This window comes from Phytophthora sojae (assembly GCF_000149755.1).
Source record: "Phytophthora sojae unplaced genomic scaffold PHYSOscaffold_8, whole genome shotgun sequence".
NCBI lineage: Eukaryota > Oomycota > Peronosporomycetes > Peronosporales > Peronosporaceae > Phytophthora > Phytophthora sojae.
The window spans coordinates 1,995,262-2,015,866 of record NW_009258122.1 but is presented as its reverse complement, the minus strand read 5'-3'; the positions used below and the strand labels follow the sequence as shown (position 1 = coordinate 2,015,866).

General features: G+C 60.9%; 11 protein-coding genes across 11 annotated transcripts; 7 read left to right on the top strand and 4 right to left on the bottom strand.

Annotated features, from left to right (window-relative positions):
* Positions 1–437: 437 nt before the first annotated feature.
* On the bottom strand, positions 438–635 carry PHYSODRAFT_415664 (hypothetical protein; the record flags this gene model as incomplete). The annotated part of the gene is made up of 1 exon (XM_009535425.1): positions 438–635. A coding segment is annotated over one exon (198 nt), but the record flags the coding sequence as incomplete, so codon positions are not given.
* A 2,457-nt stretch (positions 636–3,092) lies between these two features.
* On the top strand, positions 3,093–3,311 carry PHYSODRAFT_415742 (hypothetical protein; the record flags this gene model as incomplete). The annotated part of the gene is made up of 1 exon (XM_009535424.1): positions 3,093–3,311. A coding segment is annotated over one exon (219 nt), but the record flags the coding sequence as incomplete, so codon positions are not given.
* A 107-nt stretch (positions 3,312–3,418) lies between these two features.
* Positions 3,419–4,235, top strand: PHYSODRAFT_429125 (hypothetical protein; the record flags this gene model as incomplete). Its single annotated transcript, XM_009535423.1, has 2 exons — positions 3,419–3,772; positions 3,843–4,235. Coding segments are annotated over 2 exons (747 nt in total), but the record flags the coding sequence as incomplete, so codon positions are not given.
* Positions 4,236–4,335: 100 nt separating this feature from the next.
* On the bottom strand, positions 4,336–5,211 carry PHYSODRAFT_519260 (hypothetical protein; the record flags this gene model as incomplete). Its single annotated transcript, XM_009535422.1, has 4 exons — positions 4,336–4,578; positions 4,735–4,779; positions 4,858–5,108; positions 5,151–5,211. 4 exons carry the CDS (start codon positions 5,209–5,211, stop codon positions 4,336–4,338), a joined length of 600 nt encoding a protein of 199 aa, XP_009533717.1.
* Positions 5,212–5,423: 212 nt separating this feature from the next.
* PHYSODRAFT_304664 (hypothetical protein) lies at positions 5,424–6,677 on the top strand (the record flags this gene model as incomplete). The annotated part of the gene is made up of 1 exon (XM_009535421.1): positions 5,424–6,677. The coding sequence occupies one exon, from the start codon at positions 5,424–5,426 to the stop codon at positions 6,675–6,677; it is 1,254 nt and encodes a 417-aa protein (XP_009533716.1).
* A 275-nt stretch (positions 6,678–6,952) lies between these two features.
* PHYSODRAFT_304663 (hypothetical protein) lies at positions 6,953–9,182 on the top strand (the record flags this gene model as incomplete). Its single annotated transcript, XM_009535420.1, has 5 exons — positions 6,953–7,305; positions 7,354–7,493; positions 7,781–7,921; positions 8,014–8,479; positions 8,501–9,182. 5 exons carry the CDS (start codon positions 6,953–6,955, stop codon positions 9,180–9,182), a joined length of 1,782 nt encoding a protein of 593 aa, XP_009533715.1.
* Positions 9,183–9,540: 358 nt separating this feature from the next.
* Positions 9,541–9,858, top strand: PHYSODRAFT_304662 (hypothetical protein; the record flags this gene model as incomplete). Its single annotated transcript, XM_009535419.1, has 1 exon — positions 9,541–9,858. The coding sequence occupies one exon, from the start codon at positions 9,541–9,543 to the stop codon at positions 9,856–9,858; it is 318 nt and encodes a 105-aa protein (XP_009533714.1).
* A 1,088-nt stretch (positions 9,859–10,946) lies between these two features.
* Positions 10,947–11,594, top strand: PHYSODRAFT_520510 (hypothetical protein; the record flags this gene model as incomplete). Its single annotated transcript, XM_009535418.1, has 1 exon — positions 10,947–11,594. A coding segment is annotated over one exon (648 nt), but the record flags the coding sequence as incomplete, so codon positions are not given.
* Positions 11,595–13,169: 1,575 nt separating this feature from the next.
* Positions 13,170–13,822, bottom strand: PHYSODRAFT_317943 (hypothetical protein; the record flags this gene model as incomplete). Its single annotated transcript, XM_009535417.1, has 2 exons — positions 13,170–13,712; positions 13,739–13,822. 2 exons carry the CDS (start codon positions 13,820–13,822, stop codon positions 13,170–13,172), a joined length of 627 nt encoding a protein of 208 aa, XP_009533712.1.
* A 1,743-nt stretch (positions 13,823–15,565) lies between these two features.
* PHYSODRAFT_461497 (hypothetical protein) lies at positions 15,566–16,351 on the top strand (the record flags this gene model as incomplete). Its single annotated transcript, XM_009535416.1, has 1 exon — positions 15,566–16,351. A coding segment is annotated over one exon (786 nt), but the record flags the coding sequence as incomplete, so codon positions are not given.
* Positions 16,352–17,021: 670 nt separating this feature from the next.
* On the bottom strand, positions 17,022–19,200 carry PHYSODRAFT_304660 (hypothetical protein; the record flags this gene model as incomplete). The annotated part of the gene is made up of 5 exons (XM_009535415.1): positions 17,022–17,468; positions 17,548–17,628; positions 17,703–18,125; positions 18,200–18,448; positions 18,535–19,200. 5 exons carry the CDS (start codon positions 19,198–19,200, stop codon positions 17,022–17,024), a joined length of 1,866 nt encoding a protein of 621 aa, XP_009533710.1.
* Between the last annotated feature and the right edge of the window lie 1,405 nt (positions 19,201–20,605).

Sequence of the window (20,605 nt, the reverse complement as noted above, 5' to 3'; positions counted from 1 at the left end):
ATGTTTTCTCGAGCCACGGGGTCTGGGTGCTTGCGGATGCGCGCAATGACTGCACTCGGCAGCGCCTTGGCCGCCTCCATCTTCTTGGCCAGCTTGTCGTGGGTCTTCGCGCGGAGCCCCGCCTCGTTCTTGGCCTCGTCCAGAATGCCCGCCGCGGGCCCCGCCATCTCGTCGCACGACAGCAGCAGCTCCACCACGTCGTGCACGCTCATCTTCTCCGTCAGAGCCTCGACGAAGCTCTCGCGCGTCCTCCTCGACACCTGCGTGCGGTCGCGGCGGCCCGCAGTCTTCTGCAGCCAGTACACTAAGTACGCGAGCCCCGCGAAGATCGCGCCGAAGTACAGCAGCACAAAGACCGAGCCGGTGCTGCCGCTGGTGCCGCTGAACGCGGACGCAAAGGCGATGTTCATGAGCATCGACTGCGGGCCGTCCGGGTGGCCGAACTTGCGGTAGTTCTCCATGCTCTGAGGGTCCGTGAGCGCCTCGTACGCCTTGGTCACGCGCGCGAACTGCGCGGCAGCCCGCGGGTTGTGCAGGTTCTTGTCGGGGTGCAGCTGCCTGCCCAGCGCCCGGAAGGCCTTCTTGATCTGGCGCGAGGACGCCGAGTCGCTCACGCCCAGGATCTCGTACGGGTCGAACACGCCCGACGTGTCCACGCTCTGCAGCGCCGCCAGGCAGCGCCACAGGAGGGTGCCGGCCACGGCCAGCAGCGCCAGGTGCAGCGCAAACCCGCGCGAGCGCAGCTTCTGGGGCGTGCGCACGACGCGGTAGAGCGTGAAGAGCGTGGCCGGCACCACGTACAGCGCCAGCATCACGCCGGCGAACGCGTAGAAGGCGCCGTCCGCCTCGGACAAGAGCTCCGTCGCCATGCTGCTGCTTGGAAAATGGCGCCACGTACATGCGAACCTAGCTGTCACTATAAAGGATCGAACTTAGATGTCACTATAGCACCCGCAAATGTTGAAGTTGCCTTTTTCCCCCGAAGGGATTGCAAGTCCCAGTGTAATGGGGTCGACGGCCCCCTGTTAGTCTTGTTCTAACTGAAGCCGCACCATTGAACTACATGTCGACAGATAGACGTTATATATATATGGCAGGAGTGGTAGGTACCACTTGAACGCTTTTTTATTAGCAGGGGGCGTTCATGAGATGAAAGCGCTTCAGGCTGCAGTTCAATTGAGGGACTGTTCTGCTGTGATTAGCGCGCCCTCAACGTTGTCCAGTATTCGAAGTGACTCCGTCTTAGAAGAGCGTTGCAACATTGCGAAGTGTGCCTAGTGTGGTCAATTCGACACACGAGCGAGCCGCTCTACCAATAATTGGATGCCTGGATCACACAAGCATATTGAACTGATTGGTAACGACGAGACTGCGAGGGATCGAGCTGAGCCCACTACGTCGGAGCAACGTCAGTTGAAGTTTCAGCTCGCCAGGAAGGATAGGAGCTGCCTTCCGACCCCGAACGCACTCTCAAGCGTAAATCAATCCCCGAACACTAACTTTAGCTCCGACACTCAAGTGTCTTTCACAGGGCTGCATTGTTTGTAGTTGGGCCTCAGTGTCTCACAGCGCTCGGCCTGGAATAGCCTCCTCCTCTAAACGCGTCGCAGCGGATATACACTCCGCCGCAAAACGACTGAGAACGAGGAGCTATGCATCACACGAACTCGAAACCAATGCGCGCCGTCAGTTAATTTGTCCTCTCGCAAGTGTTTGCTGCTCGGATCCGAATAGCGCGCGACACAGCTTTTTATGGCTCCAAACGTTTCTTGTCGCCTTTTGGGCATAACCACCGCCTAAAATGGCCGTGCTGAGCTGTGTCAGCGCTTTATATAGACGTGGCGTGCCCGCAGTCCCAACATCCGAGCCGCAAGGAGGTGAACTCGCGGGCGGTTTGAAGCTTCATTCTCCGTTCTCCCGGGCAGTCGTCATCCCGCTGTTTTGTTGACTCCACTCCAGTGCGCTCCTGTGCCATGTCGACTCCGCTCAAGGCGCTGATCCAAGAGCGACTGCGGGCGAAGATGGTGTGCCGACGACCCCTGGACGACGACTTCGAGGGCGACTCAGGCCGACTGCTCCGGCAGCCGGTGGACGTTACCGCGTACGACGTCTCCAGCCGCGGGGACGACGAGGACGAGGCCCTCGCGAATACCGGCGCTCGTGGATCCACTGCCTCTCGCCGCAGCAGCTCAACGCAGCCCTCGTATCCCATTCGCCTGCACACGCACATCGATCCTTCGGCCTACCTTGTCGACGACAGATATTACCCCACTTCGACTTCAGCGTCGGCTTCAGCAGCCTATGGATCGAGCAGTAACAGTCACGGTGATCACTCTCGACAGCGTTATTCTCGTTACCCACGTGAGCAGTATCGTGACACGAGCGTGTATGATCTGCCTCCTCGTCCCGAGCAGCAGCAGCAACACGTCAGAGATCACCGCCGACGTCACCACGCGCACACCCACACTCATCACCGCGTCCGTGAGCAGCCGCAGCAACAACAACCGCGGTATGATTCGCCACCTCGCGGGAGCTACTTAAGCCGACAGCCGAGTCAAAATCGTGCTGCAGTCTCTCCGTGGCATCGCTCCGAGTACACGTCGGTGCCCGCCGAGGGCAGGCCCATGGCCCGTGCCGCTCCCAGCCCAAGACACTCGCCAACAGTGCGAACCCACCGCAAGCCAGACTTCGACTACGCAGACCACTTCGACGACGATTTCGCTCGCCACCGCCGCGAGACGAAGAGCACGATGCCGTCTCCTCGATTCGCAGCATCATCTGGCAGTAGCTCGACGCACCAGCTCCACCGGCAGGACTACTTCCCGAACCAGCACTACACCTGGAAGAGTCGACAGGACTACGGTAACCAATCTGCCTACGAGGTGCGCGAGCCTTCTCCAACGCGGCACCCCGACCACAACGCCTACCACTCGTTCGACACCCATTCCCTAGCGTACCGAAGCCACTCCAACCAGCTCGACAGCGACAGCAACATCACTAAGCGCTACCCTGCTGCAGCCACCCCTTCCCCACGTAAGCCTCAGCCCGAGGAGATCATTTCCATCGACGACACGAGCATCGGCCACGAGCCGGAGGGGAGACACTCTCCGCCCCAATTGGACATGGACATCATCGAGCCGCCTGCAAAGACCACAGGCCGAACCCGGACATGGGACGACATAATGTCGCCCGAAAGCCGTCTGGCCGCCCGAGCGTTCGTGGAGAAGCGCCAGCGACGCACCGAGAAGAGCACGCCCCGGACGATGGCCACCCAGCGGTGGCTCGAGGTCATGGACGCCCGAGCCAACCAGCAGCACCAATAGGCCAATTGGTTGAATGTAGCTGAAGATATAGTAGATAGGTATGTACACCAAATTGAAGTCCTTATTTTCTGTCCGATAGAGATCTAAAGATGTCATCGTACGGCTCCAAGCTGCCTCCGCCGCTGCTGGCGCCCGCCTCGTTCTCCCTGCGTGGGGCTGGCTACCTCGTCGCCACAGCGTTCCTCGTGAGCGTGCTGTGCATGGGCGCGATCATGCAGACCGTGGGGGTGGACAGCATCGCGCCCAACCAGCTGCGGAACTACCCCCAGCAGAGATCCCTGACGACGCTTCGCCTCGCTGCGGTTGGCGTCGAGCAGGACACGGACTCGGCGCAGATTCTGCAGCAATGGGACCTCCGGCTGAGTGACGACGCGGAGAGCGTCCAGCTCAGCATCGCGTTCAACTCCGACAGCCCCGTCACTTCGGGCCAGTATGTCCCCATGAGCGAGGTATCAGCTGGAATGTATACTGTGCAAGGCTTCACGTATGTAGGCTAACGTTGCCTTGCTGAGTGTGCAGGCCCAAGAAGCTCCGAGTGTCTCGGTTGAAGGCGGTGCGGACGGCAGCACCCAGCGCTACACGTACGTGCTGGTCGACATCGACGCTCCGGATCCCAAGGCCCCGACGCACGCACCGTTCCTACACTACATTCTGGCGGACTTGACTGTGGACGGTCAAAGCCAGCAGCAACAGCAGGAGGTGGAGGTGGTGCCGTACTACCCGGTCACGCCGCCCATCGGCGAGCACCGCTACATTTCGCTGCTCTTCCGCCAGCAAGACAGCGGCCCGGATGCGCCGGATGCAGCGCTGACGGCCAAACGCTCCAACTTCGACGTCGCCGGATTCGTCAAGACGCACAACCTGCAGCTCGTTGCCACCAGCAGCTTCCACTCGCACCCTGTTGCCCAAGATGCCTGAATTAAGGGTCAGTGCAGCTTGTTTTCAAGCCTTTCCATCGCTTGACAAGGCTGATCTGGTATTCAAAAGCTTAGGTGAACATTAAATGGAGATGCTAACGACGTTCATCGGCTCTAGTGAGTTGCTTTTGTTGCTGCTGCACACTCCGCACGAGCTGCTGATGTTCAATAGGAAGATGCCGCAGCTGATCGGGTGTGGCCTTGACGAGTTTTTCGTATCGCTTGGCGAACTGCACGAGCTCCAGTTGGGCCTTCGGCAGTCGCAGTAGCTGCTTCTCTGGCAGCTGGAGCAGGCTCTGTAGCGTTTTATGTTGATCCGGAGTCAACCTCTGCAGTGACTTCCACGTGGCGACACCATCTAAAGGCATTGTTGGGGTTGCTCCGCTGTTGTTATCATTGTTGCTGCTGCGCTCATCGTCTTCCACGGCAACTGGGTCTCTCGTGCTCCTTCGAGATCGGAGCCGTTGCTCGAGCTGGTCAAGTTTCTGAGCTACCTTCTTGCGTACTAACTGTACGAACGGTGTTCCGGATAACTTGCTCTGCACCATTACCACGTACACAGTGATGTGAGTCAGTAAGCTGAATGTAGAGCGTGTTGCTTCAAATTTCACCCTTACCAGTCGTGCGTGGATGTACTTGTCCGAGAGCATGCGGGTCAGTGCTTCGTCTTCTTCGACCGAACTGGTGCTAGTCGCCACTAGCTGGTCAATCTCATTGGTAAGGTCGCGCAGTACGGCCTTCGCAGCGATATCCGGGTCCTTATCGATATTACTCGCCTTGCGCGAGTTGTCAGCAGGCGGGGGCACCGATGGCGGGGGCGGAATGATCAGGCCCGCCACAGCAATCGCCGGGTTCATCCGTCGTGGAGCTGGTGTCGAAGTAGCTCTGAAGCTCGCCAGTCGGTTCAAACGGGCATCCAACGCCTCCGCACTCTTTGACTCAGCGAGGCGAGTTGGCTGGAGCTGGACCATGCTGGTTGAGCGCGCTAAAGGTGGATACTTCCGCTCCGATTGGTATTGCCTGGCGCCGTAGATCGTCTCAAACGTCTCGTCCAAAATGCCCAGTGCAGACTGCGGGTGGATTGCAGGCACCTTCGCTTTGCTGGGCTTGTCATCGTTATACTGACTTAAATCTGCGGCTACGTCGAACAAACTTGTCATGACAGCAGCAGGAGCTCCACAACATGCGCGCAAATGGAACTGGAAGCTCGATAGACCATCGGACTCGTAGGCCAGACTGCATCGCATGGCTATTCTTGTCGCTAGGAGATCTCGATAAAAATATCGACGCCGAGTGGAGAGGCGATTCCTCCGCCAACTTCGCCATTACGTCGATAGCTGGCCCAGCGCAACACCCGAAAATTGCGGAGTCCAATGTCGACGCTCACTTCTGCGCAATTGCACGTAAAACGCAGCTCCACCCGCCTCCATGCACCCCCTGGCGGTGCTTCCAGCCTCTCCTTCGGTACGGTCGATTAGTATTCGTGAATTTGGTTTGCTGTCGACTGATGTGCAACGTCGTTCTCGTTCTAGGCTGTGGTGGCCTTGGCACCGCAGAACCAGCAGAGGAAGCGCCCAGCAAGGATGAACCCGCGTACCCACGGCCTACCAGTGGTCGGTATGCTCCGTCGACGACCAGCTTCGGCAACAACAACAACAGCAGCAGCAGCAGCAATGCGCCGGGCAGCTATCCAAGCTACGCCTCGCAGCAGCCTGATCCAGCCCCTTACAACAACTACGCTCCTCCCCAGCAATCGTACCAGTACCAAGCGCCATACAACCCCAACAGCCAGGGCGGCTACAACTACGGCAGCAACAACAACAGCTTCTCCAACCCAACCTACGCGCACAGTAACAATGCGTTCCAAGGCGGCCGTCCTCCGTCCTCCACTCCAAGCTCTCGTTCAAGCACGCGCTCGAGTTCGAGTTCAAGCTCTTGGGGCTCTCAGCCGCCGCTCACGTCCTCCAAGAGAGACCAGAACTGGGAGAAGAAGCGCCGGCTTTGGCTAGCGCGCAAGACCAGCAGCAACGGGAGCAGCTACGGCGACCGTCCTGGATCTTCCTCTTCAACGTGGAGTGGTGCCCCAACGGGGCCTGGGGCCGGAATGCTGGACGACAGTATCAACCCTCCGTCTCCGCTTTCCAAGTTCATGCACCAGCATGAACAGCAGCAACAGCAGCCGCCTCCAACTCCCGGCGTTGACTACCAGCGTCTAGGCACGGCCAGCAGCACGCGAAGCAGCAGCAGCAGCTACATGCAACAGCCTCACCAGCAACAACAATATCCGCCAATGCAGTTGCAGGTACCGGGGCCAGGTTACCCCGCGGGTGCGTCATTCTCTCGTGCCGGACTCGCAACGGCATCTTCGACTGCCTCGTCGACTGCTTCGAGCCGCAGACAGCCACCGGGAGGCCAATGTCAGTGGTCACTGGGGTGAAGACGGTCGATTCTGTGCGCATTCCGAGTTAGTGTAGCTGCAGGGGCGATGAATACATGCCATTTCGTTCGAACCATTATTGGTCGACGTGGAATCAGGCGCGAAGTTCAACTTAGATTGTTTGTCCGACGACTTTGGCGATATTTTGTGTCCAGCTGCAGGTGGTCGACAGCCGACACATCCAAGGTCCATTCACTGGTGGGACCATTTGACTATTTTCAGAGTCGCTCAAAAGTTAGTCGAATGGTCCATCTGAATCAGACCAGGTGGACCAAATGGAGGACCAAACTGACGTGGCAACAACACCGGCAACAACAACGGATCGCGGACTCGTGTTGATGCCGCGCCCTGTTGACGCGCTTGTTCCCCCTCCACGCTCGATTGATGGCAATGTCGTGATCGATGGAGCGTGGAGCCCGCGAACCGAACCTCTTCGCGCCGAGAGCGAGACGCAGCGGCACGTCGGATCAATCGCCCATTCTCCCCTCCTCTCGTTCGCGCAGCAGACTTCAGAGTCCGAAGTCCAGACGCGCTGCGCGCACACTGCAGCCTGCCTGACTTCCTTAACTTGCCTGCTTGTTTGCTGGGTCGCAGCCGGCGCTGCATCGACGCGATACACGTATCGGTGGTGTGGCCCCCCTCGGAGCTATTTTTCTCACGCTGGGTCTTGAGCAAGCGTGGCTGCCGCTGTCAAGTGGAGAGACATCAAGGACAGCCAAAGTATTTCTTGCAGGAGCCAGCAACGCAGCGCTCCTGCACCTTGCTGCGGACGGCTCGCGCTCCAGCTAGATTCTCGAGTCGAGAAATGCGCGACTGGTGAGTCGCCCGATCGGCGGACGGGGTGAGACGGGTCTCGGGCGTCTGGAAGTTGCTGCAGACCGCAAGGCTGCTCCAGCCTTGAGCAGCGCGGTGTGTGGCGCCTCGATTGCTCAGCAGCACTGACCCAGTGTCGCAGCCAGCAGGCCTGCTCACTGCTGAGCAGCGCATTTCGGGGCCCGAAGCACCCCATCGCTGACGAACTCTCGTCCCACACTTGCGGTTTGTACTGTATACCGCGCTAACCAAAACTGCCCCCGGGTGGCGAAATGCTGGCAATCGCGCAGGGGTACATGTACTTGCGGTTGAACCTCGCCGATGCGGCCACTTGCAAGTTGCTCCCAGAGACACCGCGGCATGGACCCCGCTAAAATTTAGTGCGGTTTCCGCTGCGATCGGCAAACCCTTGGACTTCATCGCTGTCAGAGGTTGGCGGTGGTGGCGGCAGTGGCAAGAATCGATGTCTGCGACGCGCAGTGCGGTCGCTGCCGGCGCGGTTCCTGCCCTTCACGCTGCATAGGGTGCATAGAGCCCAGGCCAGACCAGGGCTCCATCTGTCGAGTCGACCGTGTCGAGCAACGCAAGCTCCCGTCAAACAGCGGGGGCGGAGATCTGCCGCTGAAAAGGCTTACGCTTACGGGCCAGCCTCGATGCGGGCAAGAGATTCAATCACCGCTTGGTGTTGACCCGCGCCGGCAAGCTGAAGCGCAATGCCCGGGCGGCGTGACCAGATGTCGGGCGCCGCTTCAACTACGAGCGCACGACCTGATAATGCCTGTGCTGGGGAGGATCTCTGCAGTCGCATCGAGTATAGCAGTGCACGCAGCCATGGCGCGGGTGCAACTTGATCTCTGCGCGATCTCGGGCCGCGGCAAATCTCCGTTCTGGGCCCCGCCACTCAGTATCACGATCCGAAGATCTCGATGCCATCGGCTCTCGCAGGAAAGATCCGTGTCAAACAGCGCGGTAACGCCCGACGTCACTTGGTAACGCCACTCGAGAAACAGCAGCCCCCCCTCACATCCTCGCGCCGACCATGACGAGCCACGAGCAGCAGCAGCAGCAGGAGCCGCACCAGGTGGGCGTGGACGACCTGCACGAGGAGCTGGACACCACGCCCGTGCACGCGGCGGCTCGCGAGGGGAGCTGCGCGCCATCCTGCTGTCGGACGCGGCGCAGGCCGTGGCGCTGGACAAGTACGGCCTCACGCCGCTGCACTGGGCCTGCGACCGCGGCCAGAGTGCGGCGGCCAGGCTGCTGCTGCAGCACGGCGCGGACGTGGACGCCGTGGAGAAGCGCATGTTCAGGCGGCGCCCGCTGCACTTCGCCGTGCTGGCGAGCTCGGACGCCACGGTGCGCGAGCTGCTGGCGCACCACGCCGACGTGCTGGCCGTGGACTACCGCGGCTGGGCGCCGATCCACGGCGCGGCCTACAGCGGGGACGTGGCCTCGCTGGCGGCGCTGCTGGACGCCGGGGCCAGCGCCACCACGCAGCTGACGGCGCGGCGCGAGACGGCGCTGCACGTCGCTGCCAGCCGGGGACTCGCGGAGGCTGCTCGCCTGCTGCTGAAGCGGAGCCCGGGCGACGACGCATTGCTGGAGCTGGAGGACGACGAGGGCTCCACGGCGGCGCAGGTGGCGGCTCGCAGCGGGCACGAGAGCATTGCGTGTCTGCTGGGACAGCACTGACGCGGCGGCGCTGAGGGAGCGCCATCCGGCTGGCGAAGAGAACCCTAGGTCAAGTGAACGCCTAGCTTATCAGCGTTGACAAACCGCCCGACAAGCAGATGCACCGTCGACTCACCGCCGCCGAGTGCTTCCGATGGTGCATGCGGTGAGGGCCACTGCTGGCTATTACATGATGCAAAGCGCGACAAGGTGTTGCACACTGCTTCAGCCGGGCTCGGCACAGTATCCGCTTCTGTCCGACGCGCCACCAACCTGTTGCAGTGCTATTGAATTTGTACACCGGTAGGTAGGGCACGTCAGGTTTTCGTCGGCAACTACTGTATGTAATGAGTCAAACACGCCAATAAACTGGAGAAACATGAGAATGAAGCTGCCTCTGCTGTGCGCCGCGGTGTGCTGCACGCCGTGCTCCCGATCGCCGCAACAGCAACTTGCTGTCCGCGGGCTGCGGCCGTCCTCGGAGCACAGCCTCTGCAGGCCAATCGTGCCGCCGCAGATTCAACGACGGACGACGCCAGCAGGCTTGGCCGGACGACGCGCAGGCATCGTCGACGTCGGCGAGTCCGCCGTGCAGCGTCCGTCTCGGTGGTTGAGCGCTGTGCAGCACCGCGGAGAGCCGGGAGCGGACAAGGCTTGCCTCGAGGCTCTTGGCACGTTTAACACCGCGAAGCGTTAGAATCTACGCGTACGGCGCCGTCTCCCGCTGTTGGACACGGCGGACGAAGAGGCGCCGACACCGCTGGAATGGCGGCGCTGGATGTTGCACATTGCGTTTGATGCGTTTGGGAACGGCAGCAGCAAGCTGGTCGGCCCAAGGCAATGGCGTCGACAGCCGGCAAGTCGACGCCCCGGGCAGGGCCCCGTCGGCATAAAGCATGTGTAGCAGACGTTCAAATTGAACGGGGCTGTAGACGACGGGTCTTGCATTTCGTCCAGTGTTGGCCCTATTATGCCGGCGCACCGGAACTTCAACATGCGTTTCGGAAGATCGGCGAATTAGCCAGAAAAAAATGTAAATTAGTCTGAAAGAGCAGAGAAACAACTTATACACCTTTATAGAGCCTAAGCATGCCAAACAACTGTAGCTATCAATACAACAGCCTACTAATCGCTTCTTATTATATCCTGTCTAAGCTGATTTGCAACCGTAGCTCATGCGCGCTGTACTTCGTACAGCCCGGAGCTCGGTCCCGAATTGGCCGCTTGAAGTTGCCGCACCGCCGAGAAACGCCGGCGAGAAAAGCAGCCAGCCCAGCCAGCGCTTGCCCGGCCCCAACGCCGCAGAAGCAAGCGGGGCCCGGGTGCTGGGCAAACCAAACCAGGCCTCCAAGGCGGCCACCCTGTATGGCCATGCCAGCACGTGTTTCTCGCAGCTTGAAGCAGCGCGGCAACGATTTGACGTTTGGGCATGCGCGATGGCAGGTCGCTTCCGAGCGTAGAGTGCGTGGACCCCGCGCGTCGCGCGTCGCAGACATCGGGTCTCGCAGGTCGGCCGTTTCAGTTTTTCGGGTTCAAGTTGCTGTGGTTGAAATTCGCGCGGGCTAGGGCGGCCGCTGATTGGGCGATCCTCATAACTCGGCTTCGCGCACAGCCGGGGCGCACGCCCGTCTGCGCGCCGGGCTTGCCTTGATTTCTTTATGCAAGCGGTGGCCGTCGCCGAACTCGCTCACTTCCGCTTTTCTCCTCTGCCAGGCGCAAGGCTGCCCGCAGCAGGAACGGATAACTCAATACCCAAACAGACACACAGGAATACCCGGCGCTGCAATACATGCCATGAAGCGATCCCGCGCCTGCGACGACCTAGTGGCGCTGGCCGCCGAGGCCTCCACCGGATGCAGCAGCAGCAGCAGCGGCGCACTACGACGCGGCGTGGACGCCTGGGGGTCGCCCTTCGTGGAGGGCCCCGCGCACCGGTTTAAGCGCTCGCGCGCCGCCGAGGACAGCCCCGTCAGCAGCGGCGACGAGGCCGACGACCAGGAACTACAGGAACGCCACTCGCTGCAGTTCACGCTGGAGATGAGCGACCTCAGCTGTCTCAGCGCCGAGGTGACGCTGAGCTCGTCCGCGCCGTCGCGCTCGTCCGTGCTGGACGACGACAGCTTGCCTTTGCGCCGCAACTCGCGCGAGAACATGCTGCTGAGGAAGAAGAAGCAGCGCATCGCCGAGATCACCAGCAGCTTCAGCGACTTCGGCGTCCACGACGAGGACATGGTGCACCACCACCCGACGCCGCTGATGGCCAAGCCGCAGCCCGTGGTCATGATGGAGACGCCCGAGACGCCCGAGCCCCGCATCCTGCGCGGCCTGTGCTTTCCGCGCGAGTCCAGGTGCATCGACCCGCTCGACAAGCGACAGGCCCAGCCCTTCGACATGTCCGCCTTCATCATGCTGTCCATCTCGCCCAAGCGGTGAGTGCGTCAGTCTGTGAAAGAGCACCCCATCCTCCTCCGTATTAGAGCGGCACACCACGAGTGGCAGGATCCAGCCTAGCGACCTGCACTGCTACGTAGCAGTCTCGACGCGCATCCCGGCCGGGCGGCCACCCTCGGCAGCCAGCACTGACAGCCGCCGCCGTCACTCGCCATCTCGTGCCAGCCCCCCCCCCTCGCATCGTAGCCTATTCATTATTCCGGAAGCGCCGCTGTAGTTCGCCGGCTTCTATACACTATTTATTAGAACACGGTAACGCTCCAAACCAAAGAAGCTTACACGCCAAGATCTCTTTTCCTTCTCGATTGGGCTGGTTGTGCGCTCGCGTCGCCGCTGGCGCTGGCTGGATTCTCGGGCGTGCCATCCGCGAGCACCAACCTGGTGCCGCCAAGCGCGCAGGCTGCTTGAAGCAGCAGCGCACTGCGGCACTGCAGCGAGCGCGATCGCCATCTGCACGAGCACGCCTTCTTCAACAGGCTAGTTCAACCATCGATCTTTTTGGCGGCCTTTGGGCGGATTGCTCTCGAGGCTGTCCTGCATCCGACTCGGCGCTACCGGCGCTGCGCGAAGTTGAGCCGCCGTCGGCAGCAGCACGGCCTGAGGCGGCGAGATGCCGGCGGGTGCGGTTTCGCGCGGAGGCCGGTGCATTGGCGCCAGTGGCGGCTGCTTGAAGTTTTTGCATCGAGGACAGCCCTGCCGGACAGAAAGGTGCGCCTCGTCGCTCGAGCTCGCAAGGCATTGCTATCCATGCTATCCATAGATGGCAGTATGCTTCGGACTCGACTCGAGGCCAAGCAGCAGCCCCTGGAAAGCGTGCTGCGCTGATCAGGTTGAAGGGCGAGCGATCGTCAACAGATAGCCGTCGGCATTTCGGGCTTCGGTCCCGTTCGGCAGCGCTTTTCTCTCCGTCCCGAAAGCGGGCTGCGCACCACACATTGCTCGTTCCAGCGGTACGTTCAAGCACTCCAACACCGAGACGGACGTTGCACGGCGGACTCGCCGACGTCGACGATGCCTGCGCGTCGTCCGGCCAAGCCTGCTGGCATCGTCCGTCGTTGAATCTGCGGCGGCACGATTGGCCTGCAGAGGCTGTGCTCCGAGGACGGCCGCAGCCCGCGGACAGCAAGTTGCTGTTGCGGCGATCGGGAGCACGGCGTGCAGCACACCGCGGCGCACAGCAGAGGCAGCTTCATTCTCATGTTTCTCCAGTTTATTGGCGTGTTTGACTCATTACATACAGTAGTTGCCGACGAAAACCTGACGTGCCCTACCTACCGGTGTACAAATTCAATAGCACTGCAACAGGTTGGTGGCGCGTCGGACAGAAGCGGATACTGTGCCGAGCCCGGCTGAAGCAGTGTGCAACACCTTGTCGCGCTTTGCATCATGTAATAGCCAGCAGTGGCCCTCACCGCATGCACCATCGGAAGCACTCGGCGGCGGTGAGTCGACGGTGCATCTGCTTGTCGGGCGGTTTGTCAACGCTGATAAGCTAGGCGTTCACTTGACCTAGGGTTCTCTTCGCCAGCCGGATGGCGCTCCCTCAGCGCCGCCGCGTCAGTGCTGTCCCAGCAGACACGCAATGCTCTCGTGCCCGCTGCGAGCCGCCACCTGCGCCGCCGTGGAGCCCTCGTCGTCCTCCAGCTCCAGCAATGCGTCGTCGCCCGGGCTCCGCTTCAGCAGCAGGCGAGCAGCCTCCGCGAGTCCCCGGCTGGCAGCGACGTGCAGCGCCGTCTCGCGCCGCGCCGTCAGCTGCGTGGTGGCGCTGGCCCCGGCGTCCAGCAGCGCCGCCAGCGAGGCCACGTCCCCGCTGTAGGCCGCGCCGTGGATCGGCGCCCAGCCGCGGTAGTCCACGGCCAGCACGTCGGCGTGGTGCGCCAGCAGCTCGCGCACCGTGGCGTCCGAGCTCGCCAGCACGGCGAAGTGCAGCGGGCGCCGCCTGAACATGCGCTTCTCCACGGCGTCCACGTCCGCGCCGTGCTGCAGCAGCAGCCTGGCCGCCGCGCTCTGGCCGCGGTCGCAGGCCCAGTGCAGCGGCGTGAGGCCGTACTTGTCCAGCGCCACGGCCTGCGCCGCGTCCGACAGCAGGATGGCGCGCAGCTCCCCTCGCGAGCCGCCGCGTGCACGGGCGTGGTGTCCAGCTCCTCGTGCAGGTCGTCCACGCCCACCTGGTGCGGCTCCTGCTGCTGCTGCTGCTCGTGGCTCGTCATGGTCGGCGCGAGGATGTGAGGGGGGGCTGCTGTTTCTCGAGTGGCGTTACCAAGTGACGTCGGGCGTTACCGCGCTGTTTGACACGGATCTTTCCTGCGAGAGCCGATGGCATCGAGATCTTCGGATCGTGATACTGAGTGGCGGGGCCCAGAACGGAGATTTGCCGCGGCCCGAGATCGCGCAGAGATCAAGTTGCACCCGCGCCATGGCTGCGTGCACTGCTATACTCGATGCGACTGCAGAGATCCTCCCCAGCACAGGCATTATCAGGTCGTGCGCTCGTAGTTGAAGCGGCGCCCGACATCTGGTCACGCCGCCCGGGCATTGCGCTTCAGCTTGCCGGCGCGGGTCAACACCAAGCGGTGATTGAATCTCTTGCCCGCATCGAGGCTGGCCCGTAAGCGTAAGCCTTTTCAGCGGCAGATCTCCGCCCCCGCTGTTTGACGGGAGCTTGCGTTGCTCGACACGGTCGACTCGACAGATGGAGCCCTGGTCTGGCCTGGGCTCTATGCACCCTATGCAGCGTGAAGGGCAGGAACCGCGCCGGCAGCGACCGCACTGCGCGTCGCAGACATCGATTCTTGCCACTGCCGCCACCACCGCCAACCTCTGACAGCGATGAAGTCCAAGGGTTTGCCGATCGCAGCGGAAACCGCACTAAATTTTAGCGGGGTCCATGCCGCGGTGTCTCTGGGAGCAACTTGCAAGTGGCCGCATCGGCGAGGTTCAACCGCAAGTACATGTACCCCTGCGCGATTGCCAGCATTTCGCCACCCGGGGGCAGTTTTGGTTAGCGCGGTATACAGTACAAACCGCAAGTGTGGGACGAGAGTTCGTCAGCGATGGGGTGCTTCGGGCCCCGAAATGCGCTGCTCAGCAGTGAGCAGGCCTGCTGGCTGCGACACTGGGTCAGTGCTGCTGAGCAATCGAGGCGCCACACACCGCGCTGCTCAAGGCTGGAGCAGCCTTGCGGTCTGCAGCAACTTCCAGACGCCCGAGACCCGTCTCACCCCGTCCGCCGATCGGGCGACTCACCAGTCGCGCATTTCTCGACTCGAGAATCTAGCTGGAGCGCGAGCCGTCCGCAGCAAGGTGCAGGAGCGCTGCGTTGCTGGCTCCTGCAAGAAATACTTTGGCTGTCCTTGATGTCTCTCCACTTGACAGCGGCAGCCACGCTTGCTCAAGACCCAGCGTGAGAAAAATAGCTCCGAGGGGGGCCACACCACCGATACGTGTATCGCGTCGATGCAGCGCCGGCTGCGACCCAGCAAACAAGCAGGCAAGTTAAGGAAGTCAGGCAGGCTGCAGTGTGCGCGCAGCGCGTCTGGACTTCGGACTCTGAAGTCTGCTGCGCGAACGAGAGGAGGGGAGAATGGGCGATTGATCCGACGTGCCAAAGCGCTGCCGCTGCGTCTCGCTCTCGGCGCGAAGAGGTTCGGTTCGCGGGCTCCACGCTCCATCGATCACGACATTGCCATCAATCGAGCGTGGAGGGGGAACAAGCGCGTCAACAGGGCGCGGCATCAACACGAGTCCGCGATCCGTTGTTGTTGCCGGTGTTGTTGCCACGTCAGTTTGGTCCTCCATTTGGTCCACCTGGTCTGATTCAGATGGACCATTCGACTAACTTTTGAGCGACTCTGAAAATAGTCAAATGGTCCCACCAGTGAATGGACCTTGGATGTGTCGGCTGTCGACCACCTGCAACTGGACACAAAAGCTCGCCAATAATGTCGTCACCGTCCAGCAGTGCAGTGTGGCGGCAGCATGTCGTCACGGCGGATGACCTGGCAAAGGCAGGACCTCACCTGGGCAAGCCGCAGCAGTGGGTGCAAGTAGCCGCGCGTGCATTTCCCGAGCTGGGCACTGTCTCCAAGGCGAAGCGCGCGCGGAAAGCGGGGGGGCTGGTGCTCAACGGCCAGCCCAAAGTGCCCACGCTCACTTGTGCAGCTGTGGACGACGTGCTGGCCTACCGCAGCCCAGAGAATCGAGTCCAATCATCGACTGCTGATGGCGTCCAAGCCTCGGGGTCGCGTGCGTGGCTGAAGGTTTGTAAGACGCAGGGGCTTCGAGTCGTCTACGAGTGCGACAGCTTGGCGGTGGTCGTCAAGCCTGTGGGGATTCACGTCAAAGGCCGGGGCACGCGCAATGTGGAGCAGGTGCTGCCGCTGCTACTGCAACGACAAGGAGCTGTTGCGGACGGAGACTTTATGCTGTCTGCTCCACACGCGGTGCATCGCTTGGACTACCGTGTGGGTGGGCTGCTGCTTGTGGCGAAGGCCCGGAAAATGGAGGTGGAGCTGTCGGCTCAGCTGGAAAGGCACGTCGTCACGAAGCAGTACCGCGCGATCTTGGTGGGGAATGTGGGCGATACGGTGACAAAGGTTGCAGCCAATAGCGCTGTGACAGATTCAGTTGCGCTGCCAAAGGAGCTGCTTGACATTCGAGATGAACTGCAGTTCCTGGACGACAGCATCGATGGAAAGCGGTGCCTAACGGCCATGAGACTTGTGAGCACAACACGCAGGTGGGTTCTGCTTTGTCGTCCACGATACGTCGACATTTGGTTAACTTTGCTTGTTAATGGTGATGTTGTAGCGCTCGGTACGGATGGATATCGACCGTGGACCTGTGGCCGCTTACCGGACGCAAGCACCAGCTTCGTATTCATACAGCGCGACACGGACACCCGATTGTCGGTGACGACCTCTACCACGATACCAGTGCTGTGGAGAAAGAAGAGAATGACCTGGCTGCTGAGAGCGACGTCTCCGAACAGCAGCCGGCCGTGGTGCGAGGCATGGGGCTGTTCCTGTACTCGGTTGGCGTTGCGTTTCGTGACGCGGTCGGCAATCGACGCAGCTTCTGCATTGATGAACCGAACAAGTTCGCGCGCTTTCGGCACTTCTGCGACTTGAACTGGACCAAACACGCAGCGCGTCGAGAGCGAGACAACCGCGAAAAACTCGGGACGAACTGAAAAATAATCGGTGCTTCCCTTTAACTTAGCTCGTACTTGGGGTTAATAATTGATCGCTGTTCGTATGGTACGGTGGCCGGCCATCCCCACGGTATCCCACGCCGCGGGTGACAGCGAACCCGTGCGTCTAGTGTACACGCTCAAAATACGACAAGTGACTCGTCGTGGTATGTACAGCAGCCTGACCGCTGTAACGTAGCTGCTCAACGCATAGGTCTCTACTGCTGCGGCACCACGTTCTGCAACGCCACCAGCAACTGAGCGGCCGTCGGCCGACACCGTGGGTCCGGGTGGAGGCATCCCTGTAAAATCCATCGGGACAGGTCCGAAATCGGTCGTGCGTACCGAAGCTCACCCGTGTACTGAGCCATCGTAGCCTTGACTTCCGCTGGCGTGGACTTGTCGGGGCAGATCGGGTGCTTTCCAGTGACCATCATGCAGTACACGATCCCAACCATCCACATATCCGCCTTCTCCGCAGTGGCCTCGCAATCGCCCCGGTTCGGGCGGAAACACTCGGGCGGGAGGTAGCGCAAAGTGCCCACCGTCGAGTTCGAAGTGGCTGATTTGGCGTTGCGCGTCAAGTCAAAGTCGGTCAGCTTCACACACCCGTCATGGTCGATCAGGATGTTGGACGGCTTCAAGTCATAGTGAGCCACGCCAACCTATGAGGAAGAAGAAAAACGAAGCAGGTCAGTCATTGAGTTCACCAGGCCGAATTGATGATGCGAAGGTATGCCGTACATCTTCGTGCAAGTACTTGAGCGCGCTCAGGAGCTGCGAGAGCACCTTGTAGGCCGAGTCATCATCCAGGTACTCGTACATCTGCAATGCGAACGAATGGGTTAGCAAATAATCTTCCAGCCGGAACAGCGTGCCACCATGTTATGCTAGCTTACCTCAATGAGCTGCTGGAGGTCAGACTGAACGCTTGCGACAGTGAAAGCGGTGTACTGTTGCTGCTGGTACCGGATGAGGAAGGGCACCTCGCCAACCTGGACGATGTTGGGATGGTTGAGTTTCTGTTGATCAACACAAGACCCGTTAGCCCCCAAAACCCCATACAACGGACCACAAAGCGCAAACCATACCGAGTGCGTGTGGTGCTCGCGTTGGGCGTGTCGGATTGAGGTGGAGAGCTTAAGGGCGCAGAGCTGCTTGTTGTTGGCGTAGTCAACGACGTCCCACACCTCTCCGTTGCCTCCTTTTCCTCGCAGACGAAGCAGCAGAAAGCGGTTGCCCAGAATCGGGAACTTGGAGAACGGCGACACCTTTTCAAGCCGCGTAAGCATCAGCTCCTGCTTGTGCCGAGTTTCTTCTCGCTGCCAGCCAAATCAGAAAAATAACGTCAGTATGACGATCCTGCGTCAATCAACTTCAACTTGCAGCAACTCACGTAGAACAGGCGGATCTCCTCCTCGAAGCGAGCTCGTCGCTCCTTGACCCACGTGGCGTTTCCCTTGCCCATGGCGTCCCGCACGGCGTTGTCGTGGAACCGTTTCTCGGCCAGGATGTTCTCGCGTCGTCCGCCTGGGATGAAGAAGACTCGGCTGTCCTGCTCCTCGAGCTTGCCCCACTCTTCGTACTTCTGGCCTTGCTGGAAGTAGCGCTGGAAAACCTGCTCCTGGATGTTCCATCGCAGTTGCTGCAAAAAGACACAAAGAACAACAATCCCTTCAGTTAGTCCACAAAACTCTGGGTCCCGAGGCAACCCAGCTCAACTGCACGCACCTCCATCTCGTTTTCTTCCACGTCCATGGCCTGGTACCGGTACACGTCGCTCATGAGCAGCATCTGCTGCTGCTGCACGTGGTTGGTGCCTGCCACGAAGGTCGTAGTAGCAGTGCTGGAGGAGCCTCCTTCGGGCTCGGCCTTGATCGTGTTGTCATCGACCGTGCCGTCCTCGACGAGCACCGTCATCTGGTCCACCTGCGTCATCTCGGGCGTGGCGTTGAGCAGGCGGCTCATGGGGATGGGGGCCGCGGCCTGGAGCTTGGGCTCCTGCGGCGTGCAGAAGACCTGTTTGGTCATGCCGCAGCTCACCTTGCCCACCTTGGAGAGCGGGAAGCGGTCCGAGATGGACGAGAAGCCGCCGGCCGCGGCGTCGGCGGCTGCGGCGGCGGGCACGGCGACCGTCTTGACTGTGGTCGAGTACTCGACGTCCACCATGGCGCCGTCGTAGGGCGCCACGGCCGCCTCCTGCTTGACCTCGGCCACGCGGGCCACGGGCGCCACGGCCAGGAGGTTGGGCGTGGGGGACGAGCGCGTTAGCACCACGTTGGGCTCGTCGCAGAACATCTCGTCGTCCGAGTCTTGGGCCGCGCCGCTGTAGTTGCCGGCCACGAACTGGACCCTGTCGTTGGCGCCGCTGCTGCTGGCGCTGAAGCCCCCGAACATGGCGCTGGGGGATGGAGGAGGGACTGTGTCTCTCTGTGTCTGTGCGGTGCGGTGCGGGGGCAGCTGCTTCCGCGGAGTTCCTGCGGGTAAGGGGCGAGTACGTAAGTGACGTCCGAGTCGTTTCTCCGTTTCTTCCGCCCTGGGCAGTGGGCGGAGCCTCTCTCCTGCGTTCTCTTCTTCTAGGGGCTGAGGCGGCCACTTGCTACTTATAGCGCGGAACGGCGAATGGGACGTGCGCCGCAAGAACGGGATCCGGCCGAAGAAAAGCGGCGCCTATACTGGGCGCAAGATAAAGCAGCACGTCGCCCCGCCCCGCCGATCCGTAGAAGGGCCGGCAACTTCAACGCCGCGCCATACTGTAGCCAAGTCAAAGGAGAGTGACCGCGCGTTACGCGGGTGCGACGAATGGCCGAGCGCAAAAGGGCAACCGCCGCAAGCAAGCAGTGGTTTCCCCTCCCCCCAATGTAATGCAGAGCGTTTTGCGTATGGGACTTGCTGGTGGCCGCACTCGACGCGGCGCTCCATCGCAGTCCGCAACGTCGGGGTGGCGCTGGCCACTCGTCACCTTTCAGAGATCGTAATGGGAAGGCGGCTGCGGGACTTTGACGCAGCCACCTGGAATAGAGGGGAGGACTGCCGCGCTGCGACTGTGGGGACTTTGCGTTCTGTCTCGCGACGTGCATCTGTGGTGGCAGCGCTGGGATTGCGGCCGGCGTCGTCAATGCTCGCGGGACCGGCGCGCGCGGGCTGCAGCGCTCGTCGCTTCATGTGTAGGTTTGTTTTGGCAGTATCACCGCCGCCCGCCCCAAATCAGGCTGCTGGGCGTTGAAACGTCGACAGAAAGTCGCGAGTTGACTCGTGTGGACGCACTTGACTTGGCCACTTCAGCTTCGCGCTAAAGAAATCGGAGGCAGGTCATGCTTGCCAGCATGGGTGCTCTTCTGGTTGTCTAACACTGTCTAGGCTGACTCGAGGTGGAGGAGATGGTCATCGGAGATCTTGAACGGTTTCCCCAACTCGTCGATGAAGGCACGCGCACGACGCTGGCGTTTGTCCTCCAAAAGGTGTCAAAGATCGCTGCGCTCGCGGCGTCAGAAAGCGGCACTAGGATACCCCTGTCCAGAAGCAGAGCTCTGTGTAATGGCAGAAGACGGCGAGGACGAAGGAGCAAGGCACCGCACAACTCACCACAAAGACGCCTTGAGGTTATAGACGACAGCAATTCCATGTTTCCCTTCTCAAGTTAATTGAACGTCCTTGCCGATCGCGTTGCGTTGACTGTATCGTTCGTTCAAGTCAAGCCACCTCTGTATCTGATTAGTAGAAAGGTAAGCCAATAGGAGGCCAGTGTAGGTACGACTCACCGTATGTATAGTGAAACCAAGTTAAAATAGATATGCAGCTG